The sequence below is a fragment of the Lepidochelys kempii genome, chromosome 17 (assembly GCF_965140285.1).
Source record: "Lepidochelys kempii isolate rLepKem1 chromosome 17, rLepKem1.hap1, whole genome shotgun sequence".
In the NCBI taxonomy this organism is placed as follows: Eukaryota; Metazoa; Chordata; order Testudines; family Cheloniidae; genus Lepidochelys; species Lepidochelys kempii.
This window is the reverse complement of record NC_136396.1, coordinates 436061-451313: the sequence shown is the minus strand read 5'-3', so window position 1 is coordinate 451313 and position 15253 is coordinate 436061. Positions and strand designations below refer to the sequence as shown.

At 44.6% G+C, this 15253-nt stretch overlaps 1 protein-coding gene and 1 long non-coding RNA gene across 7 annotated transcripts in view; one reads left to right on the top strand and one right to left on the bottom strand.

The window, feature by feature from the left end:
* Positions 1 to 15253, top strand: part of SLC43A2 (solute carrier family 43 member 2) — a 75566-nt gene that overhangs the window by 25710 nt on the left and 34603 nt on the right. For 5 of the 6 annotated variants that reach the window (XM_073315822.2, XM_073315819.1, XM_073315821.1 and 2 more), the window contains 4 exons: positions 817 to 1013; positions 12182 to 12386; positions 13671 to 13726; positions 14818 to 14894. In XM_073315822.2, the coding sequence (XP_073171923.1) occupies positions 854 to 1013; positions 12182 to 12386; positions 13671 to 13726; positions 14818 to 14894 (498 nt within the window). In that variant the 5' untranslated portion in view covers positions 817 to 853. Of the gene's footprint in view, positions 1 to 248; positions 341 to 816; positions 1014 to 12181; positions 12387 to 13670; positions 13727 to 14817; positions 14895 to 15253 lie in introns of those variants that run through there. The other variant, XM_073315823.2, reaches the window with a different exon arrangement.
* Positions 10862 to 15253, bottom strand: part of LOC140899780 (uncharacterized) — a 57674-nt gene continuing 53282 nt past the window's right edge. The window contains exon 5 of the long non-coding RNA XR_012155444.1: positions 10862 to 11531. This is a non-coding gene — a long non-coding RNA (uncharacterized LOC140899780). The remainder of the gene's footprint in view (positions 11532 to 15253) is intronic.

The window sequence follows — 15253 nt, the reverse complement described above, 5'->3', positions numbered from 1 at the left end:
GATGTATCCGATGAAAGGTGCCACAAGTACTCCTTTTCTTAAAAAGGAGGTCTGCCTTGTCCTCTCTCTCCATCTCTCTACAGGTGGCAGGCAGGGCACTGCGGTTGCCATAAAAATGGACTCTGAGCAGGCAGTAGGAGAGCTCTCCTGCTATGGTTTCACCCAGGGTGTGCTTTCATACCTGCTGTTCAGCAGGTAGAACGGAAGTGCTGAACACTCCCGTGGAGTGCAATATATGCAGCAGAGGGACCATAATAAGGCCAGGTCCAAGTGCACCTGTGTTCCCTTCCCTTCTGAGCAGCATGCTTGACATTGACTCTTTGAATTTCATTCTGCAGAGGTTAGTTTTATGCCCCAATGGCTTCTATTTAGTGCAGGGGTAGGCAACCTGCGGCACACGAGCTGATTTTCAGTGGCACTCACACTGCCCAGGTTCTGACCACTGGTCTGGGGGCTCTGCATTTTAATTTAATTTTAAATGAAGCTTCTTAAACACTTTAAAAACCTTATTTACTTTACATACAACAATAGTTTAGTTATATATTATAGACTTCTAGAAAGAGACCTTCTACAAACGTTTAAATGTATTACTGGCACACAAAACTTTCAATTAGAGTAAATAAATGAAGACTCGGCACACCACTTCTGAAAGATCCTGATTTAGTGTGTAGTTTTGCACATCTGTCAGAGAAGATATCTGTATTTGAATTATGTTCCATGTAGCGTCTACCTGCAAGTAGGAGCCATGAATATCTAATTCTATAAATATTGACACATGGGGATGAACTTAAGAGTCCTGTTTTCAATTTGTTACAGGTTTAGATACTAGAGAAATAAGTCCTCACGTGTTGCAATGGCTCCCACACTTGCTACTGCGCATCGGCGACGCTGGTGGATGGCATGCACAGCTGTTGTAGAGAATCTTCTCTTCTCTGCTGTTCTTCTGGGCTGGGCATCACTGCTCATCATGCTGAAATCTGAAGGATTTTACTCCTACCTATGTCATGAACCAGGTAAGGAAGAAGTCTGGGGGCTGTTCACATGAATTCAGATGAGTCTGTTGTTCTGGAGATTTGACTGTGGACATATGTCAGGGCTGGGGCACGGCAAAGCAGCTTGCAGTTGTATGTGCTGGTGTGAAGAGTGCCTACATGATTCGGGTTGCTGCACTGATCAGACTTGGAAGAATGCATTCTCCCTCCCTAGATTCCCTTGGAGACTTGCTGGCATAACATTTGTATATAACATCCTAGGTATGTCCTGTGCTTTGCAGAGGGAGTGAAGATTGGGCCTTGTCCTGAGGATCTTACAGTCTAGGGAGACACAAGACTCCTAAGCCTTTCTGTACTGTCTTTCCTCTACCTTGCCTCTCTAGCTGAGGTCTTGCTGATCTTTCAGAGAGAAGGTTCTGGTATGCTGTTGATTAGAGTTTATGGAAAGAGGTGGGCGTGGGGAAAGTGTGACAAAACAGGGCAGATGCTCAATGTATATGGGAGAAGCTCAGGGCTGCTTGTGGTAGGAGACAAAAGGGAATGGAGGAAAGCAGAACCAGTGGGGTGCAACACGTGAGCAGGAAAGTTTGGGGAAAAGTCATTGGGCCCACCTTTAACGCCACCCTCTCTTGCCCACACATCCAGGCTTTGGCCAAATCCTGCTACTTCTCCCTCCACAATGTTTCTGAGATCTGTCTTATTTCTTTCTGTCCAGCTAGTAGGAATGTTCATCCAGATGTCCTTTGCCTCTCTCCCCCAGTTACTGTAAGCTCTCACCACTGGTCTCCCTGCATGCATCTACACAGCCCATGGCAGTGAGTCTTGGAGCCCTGGTCATGCCAAAAATAGCTGTGTAGACATTTTGGCTTGGCTCTTAAGATGACCCCACTCCCTAGGCTTCAGAGCCTGAGCTCCAGCCCGAGCTGTAACCTCTACACATCTATTTTTAGCGTGTCAGCCCCAGCCTCACAAGCTTGAGTCTGTCAACCTGGTCTGTGAGACTTTCCGCTATGGGCTGCCACTCACTGTGTAAATGTATCCCAAAATGCTGATGCCACCCGCTACAGTCCATTCAGAATGCTGCTGCTGAGGTCATCTTCCTTGCCCATCGCTCTGATCATGATGCGCACACACACCTTTGATCCTTCTACTGGCTCCCCCTGCTTCACTCCATCAAGTTCATGTCTGTTATCCTCACCTCCGAGTACCTTCACAATTCTGCTCCCTACTACTTCTCTCTTGTCTTGTAGTGCATCACCTGCTCCTCCAGGCGTGCCAATCTCTGGTGAAGGGAAGTGATGAGCCAAGAATTACACGGTGGCTGCCCCTGTTATATGGGGAGGATGCTAGCTGGATTATCACTTGTGATGGAGGGAGATGGGATTGGGAGTGGAGAGGAGAGGTGCCCCTAGACTGAGCAAGGAGGGGTGTGTGAGCTGAGGATCAGCAGCGGGAATGGGAGGATGGCCTTCACCTTGGAGAGTTGTTCACCTTCTGAGAAACTTGACAGGATCTTGGGCTGAAAGAGAAATGGGTGAAGGAGGTGGCGCAAGTTTGAGGAGCAGCAGTGCTGTGATGGGGGTTTTAGATGTGTGGAGCCAGTCAGGGAGGGGAGGAAACTGGTTGATGAGGCAAAAGGAAAGAACGAACTTTTAATGCAGCAAGTTGAGCAGCATCCTTGGAGTCTCTCTAGACGCGATTGGCCAAGCATGAATCAGGGAAGCGGATTGGGGCTGAGAGCAGCAGAGCAGTCTGAGCTGATTGACTGGTGGTTGTGGAAGGAATACGGTCTGGGGGGAGTGAACAAAACTTAGGGAAGAGGTGACTATGAGAGTGGATGGCTGAAGGATCCTCCTGTCCTAAACTAGCAACATACAGCAATGCTACACCCTAAACATCTGCCTCTTTCACCCTAGCTTGGCTGCACTACAATGCTGGTTAAAGTTTCATTTCATGTACTATATATACATGATGATTGTAGAATGCTGCAAGATGTCCTAGTCTTAAAGTTTTGTATGTTGCATTTTTCCTGCCTTCTAGTCTAAAACTTATAACCATTAATAACCTCTGTAACCATGCAGATAAAGAGAACAAAGGTAGTAAAATACCATCCTTCATGACAATCTGATTACCTGTGGTGGGTGGAAAGGAATTGGCATACACAGTTGGTTAGGTTAATTAAGGGTAGCTTGACTGACTTCTTTTGGAGTATCTAGCATTTGCCAGTTCAAGAGGCAGGGTACTGAACTAGCCCATGGTCTGATCCATCACATCCGATACTTACACCTTATGGCCCTGACTGAAACAGTTTATCTCCCTCCTTCATGTGCTGTTAAGTGGTTATCACAGCTGTGTGAATAAAGCTCTGTTTATTCATGCTTCGCACCCCAGCTGTTGCTTATCTGGGATATTTATGTTCTTACCTCCATTTGTTAGGTGACACCACTAAAATTAGTGACTAAAATTAGCCGACACAGGCTGGGCTGGCCTGTGTCAGCTCAAGTCCTGCAAATCTGAGTCAGCTGTGGGGCTGTTTAATTGCATTTAGGCTCAGACTGGAGGGTCCTTCAGCTGACATGGGCCAGCCATTGGTGTTCAGTTGTGGTGTAGACATGAGCCCTTTCATTATTTACATGTTTTCCATGGTACTTCCCTGTGCACAAGGTATAAAGAGTTGATTGCCAATTAGATAGCTGTTCACATTTTTTTATCCACCATCAAGTTCTTCTAAGCTTCCTGGGTTGAGTTAACTATTCTAGAAAATTCCATTTTGTATGATAGTGAAAGACAGCAGGCGGTATTGCAAGTTTTCTCTCAGCTGTGTGCTGGTGAGTTGAGGCTCAGCAGATCTACATGGAATAACCTAGTTAACTTATCCAGAGTTCCACTTCTTTAAGCAGAAACATTGGATTTTTATACTCTCCCCTGCATCAGGCTCCCAAATTAGCCAGGACCCAACTTTATTGTGAGCCCCAAGTAATCCTTTTTGATTATTATTTTTTTTTTTTGCCATATTCTGCCCATCCTGCCCCTCCTCCCGCAAAATTCTTCCCAACTCAGTGATATTCTAACATACTTTCTGTCCTGACAGTTTTCCATACCATAGAAATTGCCAGACTAGTTTAAAACAATGGTCTACCTAGTCTTGTCTCCAAGAGTGGCCAATGCCAGATGTTTCAGAGGAAGGTGTTAAACCTCCATCATGGAAAATGATGAGATAGCTTGCTCACAGGGGAAGTTTTTTCCTCACTTTGTCAGTAGCTAACTCATGCCTCAGTGCATAAGCCATATCTTTTATATAACTACTATCTAATATAACTAATGTTCTCTTTATCTGTATAAATGTCTGATCCTTTTAGAATTCTGCTAAATTCTTGGTCTCAATGATATCTTGGGGCAGTGAGTTCCATCGATCAATTATGATCAGTGCTCTTTCTTTCTCTCTCCCTCTTTCCACCCTTTCCTATCCTAGGAATTATTTATTCTGATGCCTATAATCACAACTACTAAATGGGGAAAAGATGTATAAGCTCAAAGGCAATTAGGTTTCCCAAAGATCTCATTTAGTTTTTGGCCACTTCCAGACTCCCCTATCATTTTCCTTCAGTTTCCCTGTGTGATGGGAACTATGCTACTGTGATGGATACTGTTATAAGAGCCTCAGTAGATGGGCTTGAATTCAACCAACTTCTCTCATCTGCCTAAGCCCATTGATTTAACTGGAATTAAGTGCTGTAGGTGACCCCTTTTCCCAGCATAACCCAGTAATATTTACAACCAGTAGCCCTTGCCAGGATAGTTAGATATAAACAGGAGAGGGATTTCTAGCTAAAGATTGGCAGGGGAATAAAATTTATAACTTTTAACCTTTGAACATTTGTCATTCAGACTCTTCTGCTCACACGTGACTATTGCATAGAAAATTTCCTAATTAGCTAAAGATTACTAGCAGGGCTTTCCCTCTCATCAGCAAAAACTCTGTTCCTTGTGATCCCTCCAGACTAAAGGCAGAGAGTTAGACCTTGTCCCCTTTGCAGACTTGTTTCTGGAGATTTCAACATCAGTCCTGAAAGGGGCTGTAATTCAGAAAAAGCCTGGCTTTTTTCATAGCAGAAATCCTTCCAGGCATGATATGGATCTCCATCCAGATGCTCTGCCAAGGGGGAGACTATGGATTCCTTGGTAGCCTTATTTAAAAAAGGAAAATGGGGATCATAGAATATCAGGGTTGGAAGGGACCTCGGAGGTCATCTAGTCCAACCCACTGCTGAAAGGAGGACCGATCCCCAATTAAATCATCCCAGCCAGGGCTTTGTCAAGCCTGACCTTAAAAACTTCTAAGGAAGGAGAGTCCACCACCTCCCTAGGTAATGCATTCCAGTGTTTCACCACCCTCCTAGTAAAAAAGTTTTTCCTAATATCCAGCCTAAATCTTCCCCACTGCAACTTGAGACCATTACTCCTTGTTCTGTCATCTGCTACCACTGAGAACAGTCTAGAGCCATCCTCTTTGGATCCACCTTTCAGGTAGTTTAAAAGCAGCTATCAAATCCCCCTCTTATTCTTCTCTTCCGCAGACTAAACATGCCCAGTTCCCTCAGCTTCTCCTCATAAGTCATGTGTTCCAGTCCCCTAATCATTTTTTGTTGCCCTCTGCTGGACTCTTTCCAATTTTTCCACATCCTTCTTGCAGTGTGGGGCCCAAAACTGGACACAGTACTCCAGATGAGGCCTCACCAATGTCGAATAGAGGGGAATGATCACGTCCCTCGATCTGCTGGCAATGCCCCTACGTATACATCTCAAAATGCCATTGGCCTTCTTGGCAACAAGGGCACACTGTTGACTCATATCCAGTTTCTCGTCCACTGTAACCCCTAGGTCCTTTTCTGCAGAGCTGCTGCGGAGCCATTCGGTCCCTAGTCTGTAGCGGTGCATGGGATTCTTCCGTCCTAAGTGCAGGACCCTGCACTTGTCCTTGTTGAACATCATCAGATTTCTTTTGGCCCAATCCTTCAATTTGTCTAGGTCCCTCTGTATCCTATCCCTACCCTCTAGCGTATCTACCTCTCCTCCCAGTTTAGTGTCATCTGCAAACTTGCTGAGGGTGCAATCCGCACCATCCTCCAGATCATTTATGAAGATATTGAACAAAACCGGCCACAGGACTGACCCTTGGGGCACTCCACTTGATACCGGCTGCCAACTAGACATGGAGCCATTGATCACTACCCGTTGAGCCCGACATCTGGCCAGCTTTCTATCCACCTTATAGTCCATTCATCCAGCCCATACTTCTTTAACTTGCTGGCAAGAATACTGTGGGAGACCGTGTCAGAAGCTTTGCTAAAGTCAAGGAACAACATGTCCACCGCTTTCCCTTCATCCACAGAGCCAATTATCGTGTCATAGAAGGCAATTAGATTAGTCAAGCATGACTTGCCCTGGGTGAATCCATGCTGACTGAGGAATTCCTGAAAAAGTAAGAGAATCAAAGTAACAAACTATTTAGGCCAGGTCTACGTTATAGACTTGCGTCAGTATAACTGTTACTCAGGGCTTTGAAAAATCCACACCCCTGAGCAACACAGTTTATACCAGACCAGTGTAGACAGCGCTATGTCTACAGGAAGGCTTCTCCCATTGACACAGCTGCCGCCTCTTGTGGAGGTGGATTAACTATGCTGATGGGAGAAACTCTCCTGTCGGAGTAGTAGCATCTTCACTGAAGCACTACAGTGATGCAGCCGTGTTGCTGCAGCATTTTAAGTGTAAAACTGCCTTAGGAAAGAGTGAGTTCTGTGATGAGGTTGGTGAGTGGAGGACTCCTGTCCTGGGCTAGATGCCATCCTTGGGCACTTTCTGATAGGTGCATTTGGACTAAACTGGCTAGGAATCTAATAGTGACACTTTGCTCCACTTTTAATTTTACTATTAATTGCCCTTCAAAACTATTTGAACTTGCACTTTTCCCATTGAGTGACTGCTGATTCTGCACGCTTTATCTGGATGTGCAGCCTTTACTGGCAGTTACTGGGGACTCTGAAGCCTGATGTGTTCAGGGCCATAAATTGCTGCATTTTTTCTGATATGAGTTGGGAGGCTGATGATCAAGGTCTTTTCAAGGTATATTATAATCTGCTCACAAGGAGCAGAGATAAAGAGCTAGTTAGGTTTGCAGGATACCAAAAAGGTGATTTAAAAAGTAGTAATTGAATTACAACTTGATGGGTCTGTAATGCAAAAAAGTAGAAGGAAAATGTTGCCTTTTAACTCATGTTTGGAATTTAGCACTAAACTAAAGCTGTGGAGCCCGTCAGAGTGAGGGTGTGTCTACACCGCAAAGGAAAACCTGCGGCTGGCCTGTGACAGCCGACTTGGGCTCCTGCTGCAGGGTTCTTTTATTGCTGTGTAGGCTTCCAAGCTCAGGCTGGAGCTTTGGCTATAGGACCTGCAAGATGGGAGGGTGCCTGAGCTCAGGCTTCAGCCCGAGCTTGGATGTCTACACAACAATGAAACAGCCCCACAGTCCAACCCCCATGAGCCAGCACAGGTCAGCCTCATGTCTCTAGTTGCTGTGTACACATATCCACAGTCTGCAGCCATGAGTGGCTCTTACAAATCAAGCAGTTTGAAGTGACCTATTTGTGGAAAGGCCAGACATGTGACTCTGCGATGATTAATCTAATAAACATGGTAAATGTTTGATTTGTGTGGCAATGTTCTGTTTTTACTGAATTGCAAAGCACTTGTTACTGAAATCACAGTAAAAGGAGAAAGATGTTGGTACCATGTAACTGTCTCAGCAACACAAGATCATACTGTGCGGGGGAGTTTTTAAAATTAACATTGAAAGTCTGAATATCCAGGTGGAGGGAAATTCTATCAACTGGAAGCTCATCATAATGGTATAAGTGGACAGAGTGCATGTTATGGGTTGGAGAACAAACTAAATTTAGGGTTTCAGAGTAGCAGCCGTGTTAGTCTGTATTCGCAAAAAGAAAAGGAGGACTTGTGGCACCTTAGAGACTAACGACTTTATTTGAGCATAAGCTTTCGTGAGCTACAGCTCACTTCATCGGATGCAGTTCACTGAATGCATCCGATGAAGTGAGCTATAGCTCACGAAAGCTTATGCTCAAATAAATTTGTTAGTCTCTAAGGTGCCACAAGTCCTCCTTTTCTTTTTGTAAATTTAGAGTGTAAAGCATAAAGTACTAAAAAGATAAGCCAAATTCTTATGGACACAGGAAACCTGTGTATTGCAAGTCAGTTGTTCACCCATACACAGCCCCTTCACTCTAGTTTTCTACATGCGTTGTCTGAGAAATCAAAGAAAATATGGGAAGCAAAAACAGGAATGAGAGACGGTTGGGCACCTGACCTGTTTTTATAAGTATGTGTTGCAAAAGCAATCTGAGATTAGAAAGTCTGCATGTGTTGGAACCCTCCATCTCCCAGCTGTTGTCTTTCTCCCCGCTTTCCCCCCCACCATGGATTCTAGACTAAGTTGCTTAAATCTTTCTGACCCAAAAGATTTGAGATGGCAGTTACCATTGTTAGGAGGGCCAAGTTCATCCCTGGTGTGACTGTTTGCTTAGGGTGCATAGAGAAGTTAGCAAAGGGGAGTTACTGAACGACCTTCTTATGGAATACTTAACTTTTGGTCTAGGGAACTACATGCTAGTTTTTTTGCAGTGGGGAGGGGAATGCAGGTCCAGAAATGACCAAATTCTGATGGGCACTGCAGGGCTTTTGTTGCACCTGAGTTCCCTCATCCTTGAAGAGTTTAAATAATTTGAGCTGGTTCTTAGGCTGTGAGGCTGCTGTTGTTCTGCAGCTGGTATTGGAGGTTCTGTAAATGGAATAACTGTTGGCTGCAATGAGTCATCTTATTACTGCTGATACTAGCTGGTTGTTTCTCTTAATAAGGATCTGAAACTGCTCTAGTGTGTAACAGAGTTCAGGCTACATCTCTGTTCTGATATATTCAAATTGTAGCTTCCTGAACTTCATGCTCAGGAACACCCTAAAATGTTGTTTGGTGCAAATGGGCGCTGGCTGAAGAGTTCAGAAAGGGTGGTGCTGTCAGATTCTGCAGAGTCACGAGAGATCGAGACTGGCACTGTGATATTGCCATGCAATGGTCCACATCAGGGTGTGAGCTGTGTGTGAGTGAGAATTGGAGTATTTGCTGTAGCCAGGCACCTAAAAGTAGATATCCAGTTTCTATTCAGGGTAATCTCATCCTAGCTCCTTGTCATGTGATGGTGCTAATTCCTATCTGTTGATTGATAGTGTGAGACCTCTCAGGGGTACAGTGCATCTGGACCTCTCCATTATTCAATTCAATTATTCAATTTACTCTCCCAAATGGAACAGGTTCAGATTGATCTTCTGACATGCATATCCTGTATACACTGGTCTATTTTTTGTGTAGAAACCATTGAAAGGGTCATTGAATAACAAAATGCAGAGCCCCTAGTTAAACAACTTTGATTTTACTTTGTTGTGTTTTCTTTAATTGCTCTGGGCAATTCCTATTTTTCTGCAATAAGGTGGTGTCTTAGTTTCTACCTGGTACTATTAGCTGGGTCTTCCTCTGAGGCAGACACAAAACCAGATGATTTACAGAGGCACAAATTGAAGTGCAGCACCCCTGCTCCCAAACATTTCTGGCTGAGTGACCTGTACAGAGTCCATTTAATCTCAACGGGAATCCGGCCACTGTTCCCAAGACTGTGCCCCACATTACTGCCCTCTTTGTCTGCCCTTCACGCTTGTGTGTCCCTCTCATTGGAGTGCATGATGAGTGTCTGTGTTGCAAGGATAAACACTAATAACATTAATGGTGGTTCATTCATTGTTGTTGTTAAGTATTGCCTGTTCTGTTTTCTTTTTCTCCTGCGGAGAGCTCCCAGACTGTTTGACATGCATAATCAAAAGTTATAAGGTCACTGCATTGCCTATGTTTCTCCCACCCTCCCTCCTAGCCCACAACTAAGCGCTGCAGCTATCTTAATAGAGTGCTGACACAGGGAATTCATTTCTGTTTTGTCTAATTCTTGTTTGTCTGAGTTTAACCTTTCACCCACATCTGTTTCCTATGACCTTATCTCTGCAGATAGCCCAAAGCATTGAGGATCTGGGTGAAGTGACCCCTTTGTATCCCTTGCCTCTCTCACAGGAGAGTTGTAAAGCTTATAGTTTATAAAGTACTGTGAGATGCAGGAGATGGGAGTCTGGTAGGGCTTGGATCCGGTCTTCAGTATTTGCACTAAATGTGAAATTCTTTTGTGAAGAACATCTCAAATGAGGGGGTGATTTCTCTGTGCCAGCTGTGGTGAGATTGCTGCTGGGGCACTGTGATTCCGTCTCCATTCTGCACTTGTAGAATGGGTGCTGATAGGGCCAAAAACAAAAAATGGGTCACATGGACAAAGGAACTGGACATGAAGACATGGAAAACAGGCAACAGAGAGGGGACAGGATAAAGGTTTATAAATATTGGTGCGAATAACAAAGAGGAAGAATAGGTCAAAACTTGTTGTTCCTGGCCAGGGGAAGCCTGAGACCCCATTAGTAAAAGTGCTAATGAGAGAACCTAGATGAAATAAGGTAGAGACACTCCAGTACTTCTGTGGAGCACCTGTGCTTGTATATTAGGTATGTGCATGTAGAAGGCACCTTCCCAGTCACCAAATATGTGTAGGTATTTGAAACCTGGAGGGTAGAGCAGAGTTTATTTCCAGTTGATACAAAGCTGGGAGTAATCAGTTTGGCAGATAGAACTAAAACCACAGCACAACCTTGTAGAACTAGTTTGAACTCAATAACTAAATTCTGCAAAGGTATAGAGGCTCTGGTAAGAGGGAAATATACTAAAGCCTGACTTGCAGGGTGGCTGGGCAGTGGGACCACTAGGATTAGAGAGCATGATGAAAGGCATAGTTTTGGTAATGCTGTAGCAAAAGGCAAATGTCATATTCAGCAGTCTCTCTCACAAGATGATTCCTTTTTTCTTGGCGGATTAGATCTCACTAAGGAATGAGTTCAATTTTGGGCACCATTCTCCTATATATTCATGCATTTAAAAAAAATTTCTAAACTTCGAATGTTAAACTTTGTCAGCTTTGGCAATATTTACTATCATGAAGGCAGTTTCAGTTATTGAATACAATAGAAAAGTTCTATATGACATTGATTTTCTCCAGCTGGGGAAAGACCAAGTCCCTTGTCATGCTAACAAAGCTTACTTGACTTGAAAATTGATCCTGCCAGAAAATAGAAATATGTAGGAGTGCATCAGCAATTTATATTAATTAAAATATCATGCAGCATGCTTTCTTTTTAGAACTTTAAAACCTTTCTGGGATGTTGTTGCAAGAGAATGAAAGAGGCAGCGAAAGCACTCATGTAAACAGAGATGGGTTTATGTTGAACTCCTTTTCGAACTGCCCTGATTCCATAGTTGCCATTTTGTGTAAGATAAATAACAAACTTCATTCTATAGGGGAGTTCACAGCTGGCGTTCTTCACCTGAAGGCAAGAGAGAGGGGGGAAAAAAAAAGCGAGAGAGAAAAACGATCAATGTTTTGTACAATACAATTTGGGAGTTAAGAGAATTGAAAATTTTAAGTCTGGGGAAAGGAGAACTGTCTACAAGTATATAGAGAACCCAGATGAGCCATCCTTCCCTGTCATCCAGGGAGCTTGGAAGGTTCATAACTAGAAGAACAATTGGGGCAATGGAATAAGTGGCCTGGGAGGCTATTGAATCACCCTCTTGGAGAGTCAGGCCTAAAACTGGAGATTCATCTATTAAGACTGGCTGTTCTTAAACTGCTCCTATCACAGTGCAGGGAGTTGAGGTGACATAGCTCATCTGAATGTCAGGCTTTCAAATGATTGTTTTAGACTAAGGGCTTGTCTACCCAGTGACTAGAACAGAAATAATTGTATGGGTTGTAATTCACACGTCTGGTAATCTTGGTGAAAATCTGTGTGCATACCTTTATTCTGGATTAAGATGGGTAAATTGACTGTGTATCTAGGCAATTGTGATCTGTGCCTTTTGTTGCAACAGCCCATGTGCAGGGCTGTTCTACTTGCCCCTCTTTTTGTAACTGGGTTTAGTGCTCTGTCTTCCTCGCTACACTATAACAATGTTTCTCTTTTATCCCATCTAGATAATTTTACCACCAGCTCTGCACATGAAAACAGGACAGAGCAGGAAGCTGTGATTCGGATCAATGGGTGGCTCATCTGCCAGGAGCAGGACGAAATGCTGAACCTGGCTTTTACTATTGGATCCTTCTTGCTGAGTGCAATCACTCTGCCTCTTGGGATTGTCATGGACAAATATGGTCCTCGCAAACTGCGTCTGCTTGGCAGGTTGGTGTCATGAAGCCTGTTCCAACTGTTTCAAAACTAGAAGTTAATTTTGAGCCACAGGTTCTGCTTAGTCCACAGTTCAGTGGTTTCTAGCAAGCAGCTCATTCTACTCAGGTTCTTGTCCCATGCCTGTCACCAGGGCTCTCATCATCTCCATGGTCTCTGACCACTATTGTTGTCTTTGTAAAATGGACATCAGGAAAATAGAGCCTGTTTGCTGTTGGACTGGACTGGAAATCTCCCAGAGCTCCATCAGCCATGAACAGGATAGGACTGAGGCTGACAGGTGAACTCATTTAGCATGTTGAATCTCCCTATAAGGAGAAGAGGAGGGGACTTACATCCATGTTCCTAGAGTTTCTGACTTCTGAATTCCCTAGGAAACGAGGTCCTGGGGGGAGAGAAGAACTCTTCCACTGTGTCAGTAGGGGTGGGAGTCAAGCTGATACTAAGTCAATGCCCCAGCATGGTGCTATATCACACAAGAAAACAAGATCTGTCTTGCTTGTGGTTACTAAATTATCCCATCCCACATGACTTGCAAGAACTGGATGTTACCCCATTTGGTCCAGAGTTAATTGCATATTGCCTGTCTAAAGCTTCCCTTGTGCTTTCAAGTGGCAAAGGAACAATATGCATCACTTCCTGTCTCAAATGATCATGTGGAGTTGGTATTAACAGTTGCTGTGACAGAGTGCAGGGGAGAAGTGCTTTCTTGGGTAACTGGGTTCCAGACAGTTAGAATACTTACAGACCTAGACAATGTGAATTGCACCTGGAACTGAGCCAGTACCTTGTGCAAAGCACTGAGGGCAGGTATTTGTGCTCATTGACCTGCCTCACTTGGGAGGTGGGCAGGTGAAGGCTCTGAATGCTCTTCAGACAAGCTGCTGCTTTACAGTAAACCAACCTGGAGGGGACTGAAGTCTGGATAGATGTGAGTAGAGCCATGTCTTAGGGGAAAGGTGGTTGCAGTCTCCTTGTCACATGCAGGTGAAGTTTGGGAAGACCCTATGGGACACTGCCTGAAAATTCAGAACCTGTTAGGACCTCAGGTCTGAGTTTTTTGCATTGGGAAAGGTTGACCCTTCAATACCCATAGAAGGTGCATGAACAACTTTCACCCATTACTCTAGATTTTTGTCTCCAAACCATCTGCAACCCTTCCATCTTATCCCGATTCTGCTTCAGCCAATTAACTCTCAAAGTCTCGGCCTTAGCCAGGCACTGGGAGAGTGTAACCCACTTTCTTTCATGCGGTTAAAGGCTTCAATTCTGTTTCAGTACCTGCTTTGCTGTGTCCTGTGTGATGATCGCGTATGGTGCTAGCAACCCAAATTGTAAGTACTGAGCTCTGTAGACTCTATTGAAAGGGTCTTGGGGTTCTTGCACTTCTGAAAGGTTCAGCTAGTAACTGGGGGCTGTAGTGTGCAGAGAACCCTAAAATAAGGGCACATACTCTGATTATAGTGTCCTCAGTGAGCTAAAGAGATCACCCCAAAGAAGTACAGAACAAACTTTGCTTATTGCCTTGTGGGAGGGTGCAGTGTCTCAAAGGCAGGCCCAGCTCCTCTTGTAAGCACTGATGGGAATGCAGCCAGAGTCCCATATCCCAAGAACCCTGTGAGCAAAAAGTTTAAAAAAAAAAAAAGAAACCCAAAACCTGCCAGTGTTCTTACCCGCCTGCTTTGTATCACGTATAAAGTCTAATAACCTTGCACTGCAGACCAGGCCTGCCATTGACAAGTGAGATACAGAGCCCCGTGGTGTGTTGAGGGGGCATTAAGCCTGGTCTCCAGAGGGAAGATTCTGGGCTGTGCTGCTTGTACGGTCCCCTGCTTAGCAGTATCAAAGGTGGCTCTGAGGCAGCTGTGTCTTTCCCAGCTTCACTCTTTTTTGCCAGGGTAAGATGCCTCAGCAGTGGTGAGCTCACAGTGAGAAGTTTAAGAAAAAACGTTGAAAGGTTCCTCCAGAATTAAGAAAGGGGCAGTAACCAATGCTGAATGTTCAAGGCTTCCCCAGCCCCAGGGTAAATATAGCCATATCCTCTAGCTGAGATAGTGAGGTAGTCCCTGGAGCCCAGTTCTAAAAAGTAAATTTTCCTTTTGAGACCAATGCTGACCAGTGAGACAGTTCAGCAGGGGGAGGAGAAGAGACCTTGGGCTCCCACACATCCCAGAGAAAAACGAGTGTCCACGGCTCTGCAAACTGGTGCTCACACTGAATTCTGATTCTCCTAGTACCTGAAGTTCTTTCCCTGTGACCTTAGCTTAGAATGAACAGTGTGCATCTAGAATGAGCCAGTTTGGATGGAGCCTTTCACTCTGTGCAGGACGTTGGCTCAGTCCTGCCAAAATTCTACTTGTTGGAACCAGGATTTTGGGGACACTGTGATTCCATCCAGTAAATGCTCTTGTTTTTTCCACTGCAGCACTGTCAGTGCTGATCTTCATCTCACTGGCTCTGAATGGCTTTGGTGGAATGTGCATGACCTTTACCTCACTTACGGTAAGTGAAGAGAGTTATGTGAGCAATTGTGAATCTGCCCTCCCTTCATTTATCCTCTTTGGCTTCCACCCCACAGTTCTTTGCAAGGCCCCACCTATAGGGAATAGGGAGATATTATTTTCCCATTATCTAGGTCCGTGGTTCTCAAACTTTTGTATTGGTGACCGCTTTCACACACAGCCTCTGAGTGTGGGCCCCCCCCTTATAAATTAAAAACCCATTTAACAACTGTTATAAATGCTGGAGGCAAAATGGGGTTTGGGGGTAGAGAGTGACTGCTCATGACCCCCATGTAATAACCTTATGACCCCCAGTTTGAGAACCCCTTAGCTATCTGGTGAACTGAACTGGCAGGAAGG